The 18180-nt window shown below is 35.4% G+C and overlaps 1 protein-coding gene across 5 annotated transcripts in view; it reads right to left on the bottom strand.

Annotated features, from left to right (window-relative positions):
• Positions 1–18180, bottom strand: part of SNAP91 (synaptosomal-associated protein, 91kDa) — a 214858-nt gene that overhangs the window by 86166 nt on the left and 110512 nt on the right. For 4 of the 5 annotated variants that reach the window (XM_006870651.1, XM_006870650.1, XM_006870653.1 and 1 more), the window contains 2 exons: positions 8426–8467; positions 1966–2036 (listed from right to left, as the gene is read on the bottom strand). In XM_006870651.1, the coding sequence (XP_006870713.1) occupies positions 1966–2036; positions 8426–8467 (113 nt within the window). The remainder of the gene's footprint in view (positions 1–1965; positions 2037–8425; positions 8468–18180) is intronic. The other variant, XM_006870654.1, reaches the window with a different exon arrangement.

Genomic DNA, 18180 nt, shown 5'->3' with positions numbered 1-18180 from the left:
GCCTTTGAGTGAAGTCTAACCTCTCAACATCCAAATATACTAGTCTTTTCAGCCATACAGGGAAACCAGATTTGAAGTTAGCCCACTCTAACTGACTAGCATATTTAACTAGAAAAAGTATAGATTTATACAGGACGAAGGAGGACTCTGAAGGGAAAAAAGTACAGAGAAGCCTACTTGCAGTATGCATCTAGCACTGTGCAAGGGAGGACTGTTAACTCTAGGGGATATACAAATTTCCTTAACTAAAGAGGTCCTCTGCTACAGGTTTCTAGGCTTCCTTTTGCTAAATCATAAGCAATTCATTTGGTTTTTCAGATACCCTAACACAGGGGAAAGGAACCAGTCAACACTCCTATTTCAGTAACTGGAAGTGCACATCTTCTACTGTGAGTTCATGTTCTCTTAGCTCTTTTTGAGTTGACATCACTCTAGTCTAAAAGTCTGATCATCCACAGCTACACTGAAGCTGAAGGCAAACTCTGAATTATAGTAATCACTGTGATAGAGCCTCTGACAGCCATCATTCCAGACAGCTTTGCCATCATTGCTAAAAGACTCCTACACTGTTATTCATCATCGAAAAGTTAAAGCATAAATTAATTTCTATTCTAAATTAGAAAAGATAAGGGAGCACCCATAGCTAATGAAATAACCACAAAATGTAATATCAAAACATGAGTCTGGATTCTGAAAGAATGATCAGAGAGGGGAAAGCCAGAAAGGAGTAATATTTTGATAGCTGAATCATAGGAAAAGTTCACGATAAACCTACAGCCCTGCAATGACCTACTTAAAAGTTGTCTCTATTGAGTCCTGTTGTCAACCTAATGTAATAAACATAAAGCTGGCATCACCAACAAAGACATAGTTCAAGCTTTGACTCTCTGTCAAGAGACTACATTAGCTGTTCAGGTGAATATGCTATTGTTAAGTGTAGTCCAGTCAGTTCCAACTCATAATGTGTAGAGTTTCCAAGGCTGTAAATCTTTATGGGAGAAGAAATCCTCATCTTTCTCCCACAGAGTGGCTAGTGGGCTCAAACCACTGTGAGGTTAGCAGTCCCATTATATCATATAAAATAGTCCCTGACCTTTAGAATCACAAATCTATTTGATAGATGAATCATGTTATTGACAAGGGGAGCAGCTACAATACAAGATAGTAAATGATCAAGGAAGGTTTTATATGAAAGCACGACTGAAGACATCCCTACCAGGAGGGCAGAGATACGGAGGGCAGGCATCCCAAACTGACCGAATTAGAGTCAGAATAAGGCATAAAAAATGAAAGGGAGGGGAGCTTGCAAACAGGTAAATTTGACATCTGCTGAAGAAATAAATAAAATGGAGCCTTGGAGTTTTCTGCATGCTATGAGAAAACATAGTTAAAACAAAAACCAAACTGTGCCTAAATCTAGTAAAATTACACTTCTGTCCTGCATGATTGCTATTATAATTTATAAAAATATCCCTGCATAATTTAGTAGCAACATGTTATATCCAATAGTTCCAGTGAGGAGACAGTAGAGTCCGGAAAGCTATACTTGACAGCTTGCTTTCTTCATAATGGGGCTGGCAACATAACAGTGTTCCAGGCTGCCAGGTGAAGTTGTACTTCTGTTTAGTCATTCCCAACAATAACAGCTTTGATTTTTAAACATGGACAACTCTTTTTCTACATATTGTGAGTCCTTCTAAGGGCAAACATATAAATCATCATGTTCAGTTAACACAGGTACAAACTATTAATTTGCTGTATTAGCCTGTAGTAGACAGCCTGCATATGAGGGCACACTGTCATAGGTAAATAGGAAGGACATGGGTACTAAGGCAACCCAGAAGAATTACAATGAGGAATACCCTAAAACTGTAGTAGTATTAATTGTACCATGGTAAATTTCATTTTTATAAAGAACAACTACAGTATTTTTCATCTTATTTAAAATATATAACTAATGCATACTTGTTTCCAGGTTTCTTTCCTTCTAATGTATTTAGATGCTGTTCAAGGGTCTCCATAAGACTGCTGGGAGCCTACAATAAGAAAGTAAAAATAAATGTCTACATTGTTTTCCTTCAAAGTAAATACACTGGAACATCACTGTAACTTTAAATGGTGGAGGTCCTTGGCTGATTGCAACATTTATATGAGAATATGAGACAATTTCATTATGGGTTTTCAATAATTTAAATATCTAAATTCCATTGAATTCCCAAAAGATTTATTTTAAATATGCTTAATTCTATTGCATAACAAATAGCAGTACAGTGGAGTTTCAGTGTAGAGATTACACTGGATAGAATTTTACTGAGATGTTACTTATATGCACCAATACCTTTCCATAAGACCACAATGAAAAAGGAATAGGTATTTGTATTCAAGAAAACAATGTAAGTGCCCAAATACAAATTTACAGAATATTTTAAATCAGTAGTTTCACTTATTTGTGTTTGATTGAAATACTAAGAAAAATTGCTGTTATATATTTTTTAAATCAGGTAAATGAAAATTGTGGGGAAAGAAATGAAATTTTAATGGTAGATGACAATCACTTTATATTCTTCTTATTAAGCTATGCAATTTATATAGATAGTAAAGTCACTTTAGCCAAATAACATTAATGCTATAACAAGTACTGTGTATTAGAAGATTTAATATCTTTTAATAAAATGCACCTAAATGTTTATTTCTAAATAACATTGCAGGTAATATAAAGTGATGACATTTTACTGTGTATTGGAAGTAGAAATAACAGATCCATATAAATATTTCACCCAATCTATTCCTCATCATTAATTTAATCTTTCTCAAATAATTTCAACCTAAACTAAGCCTTAACAGCAGCACAGGCATTCACAGATTTATATTACTACATTGCATATTAAATGCTGTAATTGTTCTTTAATTACTGTGAAATCAATTTTAAAAGAATTTAACTATATTAACTTGCTGAAGTAGCTTACAGAATTCAGGAGAGTTCATAACTATGCATTTTACATTGTACATTTAACTAATAACACATTAGGATAAAACACTATTTCATATTCATTTTAACTAATAGATTGTAAAGTCTTAACAATTATATGGTTGTTAAAAAAAAAAAAAAAGTAAATTACTGCCACTGAGCTGATTCCAACTCATAGCGACCCTATCTGAGGGTGTAAATTTTAACAGGTTCAAAAAGACTCATTTTTTTTCCACAGAGCAGCTGGTGGGTTTGAACTGCCAACCTTGCAGTTAGCAATCCAATGCTTATACTACAGTGTCACCTGGGCTCCTTGTAAATTACTAAGCAAGGCAAAATATTAACTTTATCAAAGTGCTGATGTTATGGTAGAAAGAGACAACTAACTATACATGAAAAATTCTGGACTATAGAGTAAAAGGGCAATGGCCTTCAAAAAAACAATAAATTAAAAAATTTATAGAAACTAGAATTTTAGAAGACAATTCTGTTGAATTGTTGTTGTATGCTGTCAAGTCGGTTCTGACTCAAAGAGACCCTGTATAGATAGGGTTTCCAAGGAGTGGCTGGTAGGTTTGAACCATTTAGTATTCAGAGCTTATCCTGTAATACCACACCAGGACTCTGGTAATAAAGACTGTAAATTCCAGTAAACCCCAAGAAAATGCACCTAAGTTTTAAAACATGATTTTAAAAGAGAAATAACGTTAATTTTGCTCTATGAAGCAGATAGGATTCGCATTCATTGAATAAATAGAATGCAGTTTGTAAACTTAAAAGGGAAAAACATAAATGGCTTCAAAATTTTTAAGTGTATTCATACCTGATAGCTTTAAGATTATCATGAAAACTGGAAGGGCTGTGAATATAATTTTTTTTAAATTTTAAATTTAATTTTTTAAATTTAAAACTTAAAACATGATTTAAATATTTCAAATTAAAATAAAAACTTTTGCTGGGATCACAATAAGGAAAAAATATGCAAAGTCACAGAACCTTTATCTGGCTAGAATACAATGGTCTCCTGAATGTTAAATATATTTTAAAAGAAATGTGATTCCTTGTTAAACCTAGATTTAAAAAAACTTGAGGAAAAAACATGATATTTATGATCACAAAATAGATAAAGTAAACATGGATAACAAAAAAAGGATGTAGTATTTTCTCCTATAAAGTTTCTTAATTAGCTGAAGAAACAAGAAAAACAAAAAACAAAAAACAAAACCCAAACTGGTAGTTTGCGTTTTACTCCTAATATGTGTGAATTTTTAAAATGTTTTCTTAAGTGAGAATATAAACAAACAAAAAACAAATAGTAACAAAATTCACAATAGTTGAAAGTGATCATAAAAAAGAGGCCAAGGACCTCAAGACTATAAAATGGACATTTAACTTTTTAAGGGGATTTATTTAGCTATATATCATAATGTAGTTGTATAAGTTCGTAACATTTTATGTCAGAGATTTAAAAGTGCTTCCTCATTTACACTTTTTAAATGGAGATATGATCTCTAGAAGAAATGTTTCTTAAACATTTGTTGGAATGGAAAATAGAACTTTGATAGTAATGTCCAGAAGTGCAAGAATACTGGTCTTATTTGCAATATCTATTGCACTGAGCACATTCTTGGCATGTAGTAGACAATATATGAAATCTGTCTTTGAACTCCGTAAGAGATAAAACTTTGAGAATGCCTCTACTGTTGTAAAAGGAACTTAAGATTACAAAACATAATTAGTAGAATTTGTAGTTGCTCATTTACAAAAGTGTCAAAGTCAGTAGACCAAGCAGATGGAAATACCAATCCAAAGGAGAGTCAACCTGTGAGAGCTAAGAGACAATAGCAGTATAATATCAGGGTTAACGAGTTATTGATGATATTGTCTTTAAAAGGAGACTTTTCTTTACCAGCAGTTTTCAGATCAACAAGAATTCCTGACATCAAAACCTAAGATATTTTTCATAAATGGAAATATTTACAATTTGGAATATATACACACTAAGCAGGCAATCAGTATTTTAAAAATCAGTTTCTTGGAATAAATTCATAGCTGATTGTGAGCCCAGGAGAAAGGTAAGCATCGATCTAAATTTCAGATGCTTTAAATTCTAAAGCATTAAGAACAAATGGAAAAAAAGCACTGACCAAAAGACTATTTATCTGAAATATTCATATTCACTTCTTATCCAGAACAATACTTTCAAAAGTTTAAAAACAATTTCATGGATATTCACGACTCATTTAAATGCAGTTATAATACACAGAAACAAAGGGTAGCCTGTCATCACTTTGGTGTTTGCTATGCATTCTTGACCTAAAATATAATCATTAAATGGATGCTGCAGTGGTGGTAGTGGTTATGAGCCGTGGAGTTGATTCCAACTGACAGTCACCCTGTTAAGGGTTTCCAAGGCTATAAATCTTTCTAGGAGCAGAAAGCTTCATCTGGTAGTTTCAAACTGCTGACCATGAGATTAGAAGCACGACTTGTAATCACTATACTACCAGAGCTCCTTAAATGTATGCTGTAAGAGGAAATTAATTCTTTATAGTTATAAAAATCCTATTCCTAATCAATAGACAGCCCTTCTGATGTCCATCTCTTCTTTATTTAACACTCTCTCAACAGGGATTTTTGTTCATTGCCACAGCTGGATTCAGAGTGAAGACTGCCAGAGAGCAGAAATCAATGATCAGAGTAGCTACACTGAGTCCACACAACCCAGTTGTTCTGATTCTTCTTCAGACAAATCCCAATCTAAAGAACTAATCTCAGAATAGCTCACAATCCAGTTCAGACCTGATCAAAGTTTCATAGTGGACCTAAATTCTTAGTTCAGTTAGAGACTTCCATCAGACCTCTGAAAGGGGTTCTATATATCAATCGCAACAGAAGACACCATTAGGTTACTTATCAAGAAATTTAAGAAGAACATAATACTCTTGTATAGAGATTTAAATACACACTGAAGCGTTTAACTAAATGGACTTTTCTTGTGAGGATATAACTTAAATGTAAATGCTGTTATAATAAATTTATCTTTTATGGTCATAACAAGAGCAGAGCATAGAATGCTACCAGATTTTTATGAATCTTTACCATGGCAAAGATTCTACTAGACAAAGGGCAAGATTTTATCTTCTTAGAGGGATGCATCTCTGCTCCCTAAACTATGAAAACACATGCATTACATCATTAAATAAAATCTTATTTCTCCAAACTAATTGAGAAAAAAGGTGGTGGTGGTTGTATGCTTTGGAGTAGGCTCTGACATATGGTGACCCTGAATAGAGTTTCCGAGCCTATAAATCTTTTTACAGCAGCAGAAAGCCTCATTTTTCTGTCTAGGAACAGCTGGTAGATTGGAACTGATGACTTTGTGGTTAGCAGCCCAGTTTATAATCTACTATACTACTAAATACCTTAAATATTAAACCCAAATATGTGGACCTTTTTTCAATGCTGTGCCACGATTTTCTTCTTCTAAAAACAAAAAAGCTATTTTAACCTTTCCTATCTTCATGCGAACTCTGCCCAAACAGAGACAAATGAGGACCTACTTTTTCCCTATTGGTGGTAAATAGTGATGGCAGTAGTGTGCCATTGAATTGGTTCCAAATAACAATTCGGTAACTCTTTACTGGAGCAGAAAGCCTCATCTTTGTTCCAAGGAATCATTCTTAGTTTCAAACTGCTGACCTTGAGGTTAGCAGCTTAACTTGTAACCACTACACTACCAGAACTCTAAAAATCCATCCCATGTTTCTTTTGATCCACAATGAGGGCCATATATTGAGTTGAAATACAACTAATTTGCCATTTCTAAAAGTTATTCATGGAGTTAACTTAATAGCAGTATATTTTAGGTTAATATGTGCTACTTATGTGTTTTGTTTTATAAAAATGCAATATAAACTTTATTATAATTGTTATTGTTGTTGTTGTTGTGTGCCGTGAAGTCAGTTCCGACTCACAGCGACCCTGTATAGGGTTTCTGAGGCTGAAAATCTTTACAGGAGCAGAAAGCCTCATCTTTTTCCCACGGAACAGCTGGTAGTTTCGAACTACTGACCGTGAGATTAGCAGCCTAATTCTTAAGTGATTTAAAATAAAAACACATTAATTTTGCTTGTTTTTTTTTTATGACAGTGCTACAAAGTTCACAAAAATCCATATATAATAAGTATTTACAATGGTACTTTATTCACTATTAATTTTAGCTATACCTAGACACATCTAATTCAAGTAAGTGGTCAAAGTACACTACCTCCTCCAAGTAGGCAACATTCTGTCTACTAGAAGGCACTATATCCTAACTTTCAAAGTGAAATATAAATATCATCATATTCTCAAAGTGTTCTGTGAATTTATTGGTGGACTAGTCTTAGTATTTAATAGAATTTTAATAAAAATAATTTCCTTGGGTTTCTCTTTTTCATAGATACTTAAGGTTCAACATTATTTTAAATAAACATATGGTTTTATAAAAAATGATTATGCAAAGTTTGATATTAATAACTAGGTAATTTTGCATTATGTAGTTTTATTATAATGGCTCATTTTATTTACAATGACAAAAGATTCATATATTTATTATTAGAAAATCAGCATATCTATGCTGTCTCCCAATACCTGACTGACTCCAATTAAGTACATGTTTACATATCAGACTGACTTGAATAAACTAAATAACAGTTCTTGTGAAAAAGATCATACAATCATTCTGTGCCTATGAATGACCTTGATTCTACATCTTGGGAGCCATATATGGTAACCTCGAGACACAGAAAGGAATTGACAGCAAGGTCCTTAATATTAGTTTTGCTTATTAGAAGGTCCCCAGAAAAATCACATATCACTGCTAAGTTTTAAGAAGAGGATCTTTTACATGTGGAAATTCTCTACATTGTAGAGGAGACAAGAATACGTGCAGTAGAACTATGACATCAGAGTTCCCCCCAGTCACACACCTCCTGGTCATGTTGAAAAGTAGGCAGACAGACATATAGAAATGTTCTGATTATCATGCCTATGAATAGTCACTTTTCATATGAGAGGCTTCAAAAGTTTGTGGAAAAATTCCATTATCTTTTCATCTCATTTTCCCACAAACTTTTTGAAAGCCCCTCTTAAATAAAGCACTCTTATTAAGATTATTCAAAACTTTCTTTTGATTCAACTTTAAGTATGAAAAGATGCATTCAATAAGTAAATTCCATTATCTCTGAAGCAGAAATTATGATATAAAGGCAGGGAACATCTTATTATCTCCAGAAACATTATCAACAGCTATAAAAAAATAAATAAGGTATAATAATTTCCAAGAAAGCTAGTTTGTCTAAATTCAAAATGAACTGAATGCTCATGCAACTACATCCTACATATGATTATTGATAGGAAATACAGAACAATAATTTCATGCACACCAAATCTTCTGCTGAGAAAATAACTTACCTGTGTGAGGTCAGGGATGTCACCTTTATCAATACCAACTTGCTGTGAATTTAAAAAAAATGTTGTTACTTAGTGGAAATTTTCTAAATTAATTTATCTGTGCTTAGTGGAATATCATCATGGCATTAATGAAAATCTGGGCCTAGTGGTGGTATTATGCCTATCAATCTCACTTTGAGTATATGCTCTTTGCACAATTTTCTATTCAATACAACATAATTTCATTAATGTAATTGTATATAACAAATGAATAGAATTTTCCTGAGCCCTCAAGAAAAACTTAAAAGAAACTGAAGAGTAAACTTAAAAGTCTTCTTTCATTTTTAACATTAGCTAAAAAAAAACTAGGAAATTGCTTAGACAAAATTTTCATGGTTAATAATGCCCAGTAAGACTGCTGGACAGGAATTAATTCATTAAAAAAAACAAACAAAAAAACTCGATCAAGGTGCATGAAAAGACAAATGACTATTTTGTTTGTTTTCAGTTTTTACATTCCTGCTACAGAGAGAAACACTTCGTTTATTTCTTATATATCTCTTCCCCCAGTTAAAAAATGTATACCTAATGAAATATGAATCACTATGTTTTAGAATGTTTCACACATAGAGAATAAAGTTGAGTTTGGCTTTATAATCTGACCTTTTTTCTTTTATTAACTGGGTAAAACCCTTTCACATTTATTGATGTCTTAGTTATTAATCTTATATTATTCTCATTTTTAATAGGTTAAGTTAAAAACATCTCCATATTTCTGAGACTTTGGAAGGCATGCATTTTGATCTACTGATTATCTTTACAATCATAACTTTGTCTAGAAACCCTAGACTTCTATTTCCTTAGAGTATCTATTAATTCTCTATCATGTTGTTGTTCTATTTGGAGTCCTGGTGTGGCACTGTAAGATCAGCACTGGACTGCTAACCACAAGGTTGGTGGTTCAAACCTATCACCAGCTGCTCCTTGGAAACCCTATATAGGGTTGCTAGGAGCTAGAACTGACATGACAGCACTTAACAACAACATGTTGTTGTGTGCCGCAGTGTCAGTACTGATTCACAGTGATCCTGCATAGGATTTCTGAGAGCAGTTGTTGGATTTGAACTGCCAACCGAGAAGTTACAAGTCCAGTGCTTATTCTACAGCACCATACCAGGGCTCATAAGCAATGATAAATTTGGCGGATTTCCTCTTCTTTTCTTCATTTCCATAGCATTTCATTTTATCCAATTTACTTCTTAGCATTTACCATTGTTTTATTAAATAAACTGATTAATATAATTTTTCAGCTCTAAACAATATTCTTTGATTCTGTGCTTCACAGAAGCAACAACAACAAACTCCCTATTCTTACATTCCACTTCCCCCCATTCCCATCTTAATTTTGTTAGTTGCATCATATCTACAGTCATAAAATGTTTGTATTATATTTGTATACATATTATTTTATTGAGCAGTTTTAAGTTTACAGAAAAGTTGTGCAGAAAGTAGAATTTCCATATATTCCCTTGCATTTATGTGGTGTATTTGGTATAATTTATGAACTGAGACTATTACATTATTATTAACCTAAGTCCACAGTTTATTAACTAAAATCCACTCATCTGTCAGTTTGTTGTAGAGTAGTAGTTTGTGTGTTGTTGTGAAGATGGAAGCTATGCCACCCATATTTTAAACACCATCAGGGTCACTCATGGTGTACAGTATTCAGCAGAGCTTCGAGACTAAGACAGACTAGGAAGAAAGAGAGGCAGACCACATTTGAATGGCTAGGCACTTTATGAACAGCAGCAGAACACTGTCTGCCTTAATGCCCGATGATGAGTCCCTAGGTTGGAAGACACTCAAAATGCAACTGAAGAAGAGCTACCTCCTCAGAGTAGAGAGGACTTTAATAACAAGAATGGAGCAAAGCTTTTGGCACCTACATTTGGTGATGGGGTAAAATTAAAATAAGAAAAAACAGCTGCAAACATTCACTAATAATGTTATTATTGTTAGGTGCCATCAAGTCAATTCCAGGTCATAGTGCACAAGAGAATCAAACAGTGCCTTGTCCTGAGTTATGCTCACAATTATTTTCACACTTTAGCCCATTTCTGCTGCCACTGTGTCCATTAATAATAGAAACATGGAGCATAGGAGTATGAATCTAGGAAAACTGGAAATCATCAAAAACATAATGAAACACATAAAGATTGATATCTTAGGTATCAGCAAGCTGAAATGGACTGGCATTGGCTATTCTGAATCAAACAATCATGGTTTACTATGTGAGGAACGACAAATTGAAGAGGAATGGCATCACATTCATTGTTGAAAAGAGCATTTCAAGATCTGTCTTAAAGAATAATGTTATCTGTGATAGGATAATATGCATATACCTACTAGGTAGTGTAGTGGTTACGAATCGGGCTGCGAACCTTAAGGTCAGCGGTTCGAAACTACCAGCTGCTCCGCGGGAGAAAGATGAGGCTTTCTACTCCCGTAAAGATTTACACCCTTGGAAACCCTGTACAGGGTCACTATGGGTCGGAACCAACTAGATGGCACTTAACAACAACAACTAAGAAGACCAGTTAATATTACTATTATTCAAATTTATGTACCAACCACTAAAGCCAGTGATGGTGAAATTGAAGACTTCTAGCAACTTCTTCAGTAGGAAACTGATCAAATATGAAATCAAGATGCATTGATAATTACTGATGATTGAAATGCAAAAGTTGGAAATAGAGAGGGAGGATCAGTAGTTTGAAAATGTGGCCTTGGTGATAGAAATCATGCTGGAAATCACAGGATAGAATTTTGTAAGACTGATGACTTTTTCATTGCAAAATATCAACAACATAGACTTCTGGTGTCAGGAGCAGTGGAGAAAGTCAGGTAAGGAAATCTCCATGCAAGAGGGACTGAGATCTCATGCAGGAAGTGCGCACAGAACAACTCCAGAGCTCCAGATCTACCATAAGGTCTAGGATGTCAGTTTCCCACACCCGCAATTGAAAAAAAAATCACTATATTAAGGAAAATGCTGGTAGTTACTAATTGGGAGATGGGACTCCCTCTGTGACCACCCCGCCCTAGCAGAGTTCAGAGGGTGGGGCTATAGCCAGTCCCACTCGGTGAACTGGCTATAAAAGTGGCACAGAGACACTTTCAAAAAGAGGTGTGGGAGACTCTACACATTTCTCCCGCATCCTCCCTGTGGTGTCTTCTTTGCTCAGCCAGGATGCCATCAGGTGGGTGGATGTGCACCCACAAAAAACAACCCTGACCCCGCTGTTTCTCCACCATACAGAAAGAGATTGGTGGCCACTAATGACGTCACTCGTGGAGACACAGCCCTAAGATTGATTTGATTTGTGCTAGACCCTTGGTGGTTATGCGCCTTGGAGTCAGTTTCAACTGCAGGCGACCCTGTGCAGGGTTTCTGGGACTGTGGGTCTTTGCGGGAGCAGAGCACCTCGCCTTTCTCCCTCGCAGTGGCTGGTGGTTTCGAGCTGCTGAGCTTGCAGTTTGTGGCTGCTATGCTACCTGAGCTTCGTGTTCAAGACCCTTATAATACAATCTGTAAAACCCCACCATAAAAAGACTCAACCATCTCGAGAATTGCGCTGTGCACATGCAGACACCTAACTGACCTTCAGAGACAAAAATAGTGAACAATCCTTCTCCCATTAACTTCTCAATATCTACCTGCACACCTCCACTGTAGTGACTAGAGGAGGGGCCTGAGCAAGCGGACACCCTCACCTACTGCTGAAAGCTTCAATCTTGCACAAACACTGCCCATGTAGTATTGGACAGTCAACCACAGCTTTATTTCTGTTCCAAAGTGGTGGTATTTGTCTCTGCATTTATATTACTTCTGCTTTTGGTCCTTTTGATCACACATCTTTTTTGGAGGCAGGAGCTTTTTCTCCCTATGTTACCCAAGAAGGGACAGCAATTGTGTCCATATAGCCAAGCTATAAGTATACCCCATAATATTCCACCACTGGGACAAGAGCCAACAACACCTGATAAGCATTACATGCAAAAAGGGAGGCCTATCTCCTGATCATATTCACAAGGAGGCACCCAGTAAGCCTAATAACAATCACCAACAAACATACACTTAAGCATTAAAAACAACAAAAACATATAACTATTGGAAATGACGAACAAGAAACAACAAACGATCTCAAAACTCGTCCAAAAACAGAAAATAGCAGCTGAGACAAATGAGCTGCAGACAGAAAAGGGCTTTCTAGAAGAGGAAGAGAAGGTTTTGGATATGCCTGAGAAAGAATTCAGAAGAATGATATGGACACAAATTCGAATGCTCCAAAAAGGGATGGAGGAAAACAAGGAAGAAGTCAGGAAAGTACTACAAGAGCAGTCAAATAAGATTGAAACAGCATTGGATTCAAAACCTACAAAAAGATGTCCAGATGATTAATAATAAGATATTAGAAATGGACAATATACTGAAAGGGGAAAGGAGAAGAATAGAAGAGATGGAAGCCAGAATTAGAGAACTGGAAGACAAATCTCTCAATACTGCTAAAATAGAAGAGCAAGCTGGAAAAAGGATAAAAAAATCTGATGAGAGTCTACAATTCATGCTGGATAGCATGAAGAGGAACAACTTAAGAATTATTGGCATTCCAGAATAGGAAGAATCAGAGAAGTCCACAGAGGAGAAAGTTGAAGAGCTTCTGGACGAAAATTTCCCTAACATCTTGAAAGAAAAGAAGATAAAACATTCAAGAAGCCAAATGTACCCCAGGAAGAATAGACCACAAAAGAAAGTCACCAAGACATATAATAATCAAGATCTCCAAAATCAATGACAAGGAGACAATACTCAAAGCGGCCAGGGAGAAGAGAAATGTCACTTATAAAGGCAAGCAAATCAAACTAAACTCTGACTATTCAGAACAAACCATGCAGGCAAGAAGGCAATGGGGAGACATATACAAAATCCTTCAAGAAAATAACTGCCAACCAAGAATCATTTATCCAGCAAAATATCAATCAAATATGATGGGGTGATCAAGAAATTCGATGATAAACAGAATCTGAGAGATTTTATCAAAACCAACCAAGCACTTCAAAATATCTTAAAGGGAGTTTTATGAACTAAAAACCAACAAGAACTGACAACAACCAGAGATTAACAGGTGTGGCAACACCACCTAGAACTCAGTCAATTGATAACAGAGTCCAGAACAGAACAAGACTATAACAATGGATTCAAGGGACCTGAGAGGTCAACCAAAAATCAATGTCAAAAAGGGACAAACGTAGCAACAGACATCCAGGTGGTGAAGATCCCAGGTAGATTACAGAATACAATGGGTTCTCTTAAAGGGAGAGAAAAGTTAGTATAAGGTAACCCCAAAGAAAGTTAATACTTCACAATTTACCATGAAAATGAACTTCCAAGAAGAACAAGCAAACATGAAAACTAAGATCAAACCAACAAGAAATAGCACAAAAACCACAAACCCAACACAAGAAGGCATGCAGAACAAAAGAACGAACAGCACTACAAAAAAGTAACATAATGGCAGCAATTAACACATGCTTATTGATAATTAAATTGAATGTCAATGGATTGAATGCACCAGTGAAGAGACAGAGAGTGGCAAAATGGATAAGAAAACAACACCCTTCAAATATGCTGCCTTCAAGAGACACACCTTATGCACGAAGACAAAAACAGACTAAAAGTTAAAGGATGGAAAAAATTCACCAAGTTAACTGCAACAATAAACAAGCAGAAGTGGCAATACTAATCTCTGACAAAGTAAACTTTAAGATAAAAACCAGCATAGGAGACAAAGAAGGACACTATCTCATGATCAAAGGGTCAACTGAGCAAGACGAAATAACCATAATAAATATCTACACTCCCAATGAAAGAGCACCAAGATACATGAAGCAAACCTTATTAGAATTGAAGAAAGGAATAGATAAATCTACAATTACAGTGGAAGATTTTAACACGCCACTTTTGGAAAGGGACAGAACAACCAGAAAGAAACTCGACTAAGTTACAAAGGAACTAAACAACACAATCAACCAACTTGACATCCTAGATGTATATAGAGCATTCAATCCAACAACAGCACAATATACATTCTTCTCCAGAGTGCATGGAATATTTTCCAGAATTGATCATGTGCTAGGTCACAAAGCAAGCCTCCATAAATTTACAAACATCAAAATTCTACAGAGCATCTTCTCAGACCACAATGCTATAAAACTAAAATCCAACAATAAGACCATGGAAATAAAGCCGAATACATGGAAACTGAACAACACCCTGCTGAAAAGCGACTGGGTAAAAGAAGAAATTAAACGTGAATTCACAAAGTTCCTAGAAAAAAACGAGACTGAAAACACAACATAACAAATCTTTAGGACACAGTGAAAGCAGTGCTGAGGACAATTTATTGCAATAAATGTGCACGTCCAAAAAGAGGAAAGAACCAAAATTAACACATTAACTCAGCATCTCCAACATCTGGAAGCAGACCAGCAGAAAGAACCTACAGTCACCAAAAGAAAGGAAATAATAAAAACAAGAACAGAAATAAATGAGATGGAAAATTTTTTTAAAAACTATAGAAAGAATCAACAGTACAAGAAGCTGGTTCTTTGAAAGGATTAATAAAATTGACAAACCATTAGCAAAACTAACAAAAGAAAAGAGGGAGAAGAAACAAATAACATGCATTAAAAACCACATGGGCAATGTCAAAACAGAACCAAATGAAATCAAAAGGATAATAAGAGAATACTATGAAGAGTAGTACTCCAACAAATTTGAAAACCTAGAAGAGATAGATATAATTATAGAAAAACATGACCTACCTAAACTTACTCAGAATGAAGTAGAAAGTTTGAACAAACCCATAACAAAAGAAGAAATTGATTAGGTCATCAAAAAACTCCCAACCAAAAGAAGTCCAGGACCAGATGGCTTCACAGGTGAGTTCTACCAAACATTCAGGGAAGAACTGTCACCAATTCTACTCAAATTATTTCAGAATATAGAAGAGGATGGAAAACTCCCTAATACTTTTTATGAAGCAAGCATAACCCTCATACCCAAACCAGGCAAGGATATCACTAAAAAAGAAAACTATAGACCAATATCGCTCATGAACATAGACACAAACTTTCTCAACAAAATCCTAGCCAACAGAATCCAACAGCACATCAAAAAAATAAATACATCATGACCAAGTCGTTTTCATAAAAGGAATGCAAGGATGGCTCAACATTAGAAAAACAATCAAGGTAAACCACCATATAAATAAGAAAAAGGAAAAGAACCACATGATCATATCAATTGATGCAGAAAAGGCATTTGAAAAATTTCAACATTCATTCCTAATAAAAACACTCAACAAAATAGGAATTGAAGGGAAATTCCTCAACATAATCAAAAACATATATACAAAACCAACAGCCTACACCACTCTCAATGGAGAGAAACTGGCCTTCCCTCTGCGAACAGGATTCAGACAAGGATGCCCTTGTCACAACTCCTATTTAATATTGTGCTGGAAGTTTTAGCCAGAGCTATACGGCAAGATAGAGAAATTAAAGACATTCAAATTGGCAAAGAGTAAGTAAAACTCTCTCTATTTGCAGATGATATGGTCCTATACATAGAAAACCCCAAAAACTTAGTAAAAAAAAAAAACTACTAGACCTTACTGGAAGATTCAGCAAAGTGGCAGAATATAAGATCAACATATAAAAATCAGCTGGATTTCTCTATAGCAACAATGATATCACTGAAAAGGACATTTGGCAAGCAATACCATTTACAGTAGCCACCCAAAGGATGAAATATCTAGGAATAAATGTAACCATAGAAACAAAAGATTTACACAAAGAAAACTACAAAACAGTACTATAAGAAATCAAAAGAGATCTACAAAAGTGGAAGAAGATTCCATGTTGCTGGATAGAAAGACACAACATTGTGAAAATGTCAGTACAGCCCAAAGCAATTTGCACCTATAATGCAATCCCAATCCAGATCCCAACTACATTCTTCAAAGAGATGGAAAAGACAATTACTAACTTCATATGGCAAGGAAAGAGACCCAGGATAAGCAAAACACTGCTTAAGAAGAAGAAAAAGGTTTGAGGTCTCTCAGTCCCCAATTTCAAAACTTACTACATAGCCACAGTGGTCAAAACAGCCTGGTACTGGTACAATGAAAGATACATTGATCAATGGAACAGAATTGAGAATCCAGGAATTAACCCATCCACATACAGCCAAATGATTTTCGACAAAGTGCCTCAGCATATTGCATGGGGAGGAGATAGTCTCTTTAACAAATAGTGCTGGCAGAACTGGAAAGCAATATACAAAAGAATGAAACAAGACCTTTACCTCACACCCTATACAAAAACGAACTCAGCATAGATTAAAGATCTAAATGTGAATCCCAAAATTATTAAGGTCATCAATGAAAAAATAGGGACAAATGTGAGGGCGCTAATTCAAGGCATATACAGACTACCAAACATTTTGAAAAGTACACAACAAGAGTAGACAAAATAGATGAGTGGGAAATACTAAAAATTAAAAACTTATGTGTATCAAAAGATTTCACCAAAAGAGTGAAAGGGAACCCACAGAATAGGAAAAAATCTTTTGCAACAACACATCAGATAAGGGAGTCATTTCTAAAATATATAGGAACCTACAACACCTCTACAAGAAAAAGACAAATAACCAAATAAAAAAAAATTGGGTACAGGACATGAACAAACACTTTACCAAGGAGGAGATCTGGGCAGCCAACAAATACATGAAGAAATGTTCATGATGACTAGCCATCAGAGAAATGCAAATCAAAACAACAATGAGATATTATCTCACACCAGCAATAACAGCAAAGACCAAAAAAATAGAGGACAACAAATGCTGGTAAGGATATGGAAAGACTGGGACCCTCCTACATTGTTGGTGGGATTGCAAAGTCGTCCAAGCACTTTCAAAGCAATATGGCGCTTCCTCAGAAGGTTGGAAATAGAAATACCTTATGACGCAGCAATTCCTCTACTTGGTATTTACCCACAAGAAAGATGAGCCATAACACAAGTAGATATATGCACACCAATGTTCACAGCAGCACTATTTACAATAGCAAAAAAATGGAGACAACCAAAATGCCCATCAATTGAAGACTAGATAAACAAACTGTGCTACATGCACACAATGGAATACTATGCTACATTGAAGAACAACATGGAAGCTGCAAGCCATCGCATAACATGGATGAACCTTGAGGACATTATGCTGAGTGAAATTAGTCAATCACAAAAGGAGAAATATTGCATAAGACCATTATTGTAAAGGACTGAGAAAAAGAAGCCATCCAAAAGGTGTATGTATAGAGAAAAACAAATCTCTATACATAATTGCTGAACACCTGAATGTATGGGATGAGAGGAGGAGAGGGATGGAGGCGAAGAAAGAGCACAGGGTAGGGAGTAGACATAGGAGAGCCTGGGTGCCGGGGTGAGGGGAGGGGGGACTGGCAATATACAAGAAGAGGGAGAAAAAAAGAAGAACAAGGCGGACAGGAGAACTGTTGGGCAGGTTTGCATGGGCTAGATGGGACAGAGGTAAATGACAATGTATGCACAACCTTGGAATAACAGGGCTTTGTTTTTGTTGTTGTAAGGTGCCATCAAGTCGGAACTGACTCATAGCAACCCCATGCACAGCA

The sequence above is a fragment of the Chrysochloris asiatica genome, unplaced genomic scaffold (genome assembly GCF_000296735.1).
Source record: "Chrysochloris asiatica unplaced genomic scaffold, ChrAsi1.0 scaffold00146, whole genome shotgun sequence".
In the NCBI taxonomy this organism is placed as follows: Eukaryota; Metazoa; Chordata; class Mammalia; order Afrosoricida; family Chrysochloridae; genus Chrysochloris; species Chrysochloris asiatica.
Note: the sequence above shows the minus strand (reverse complement) of the source record. Positions and strands in the feature narration are given on the sequence as shown.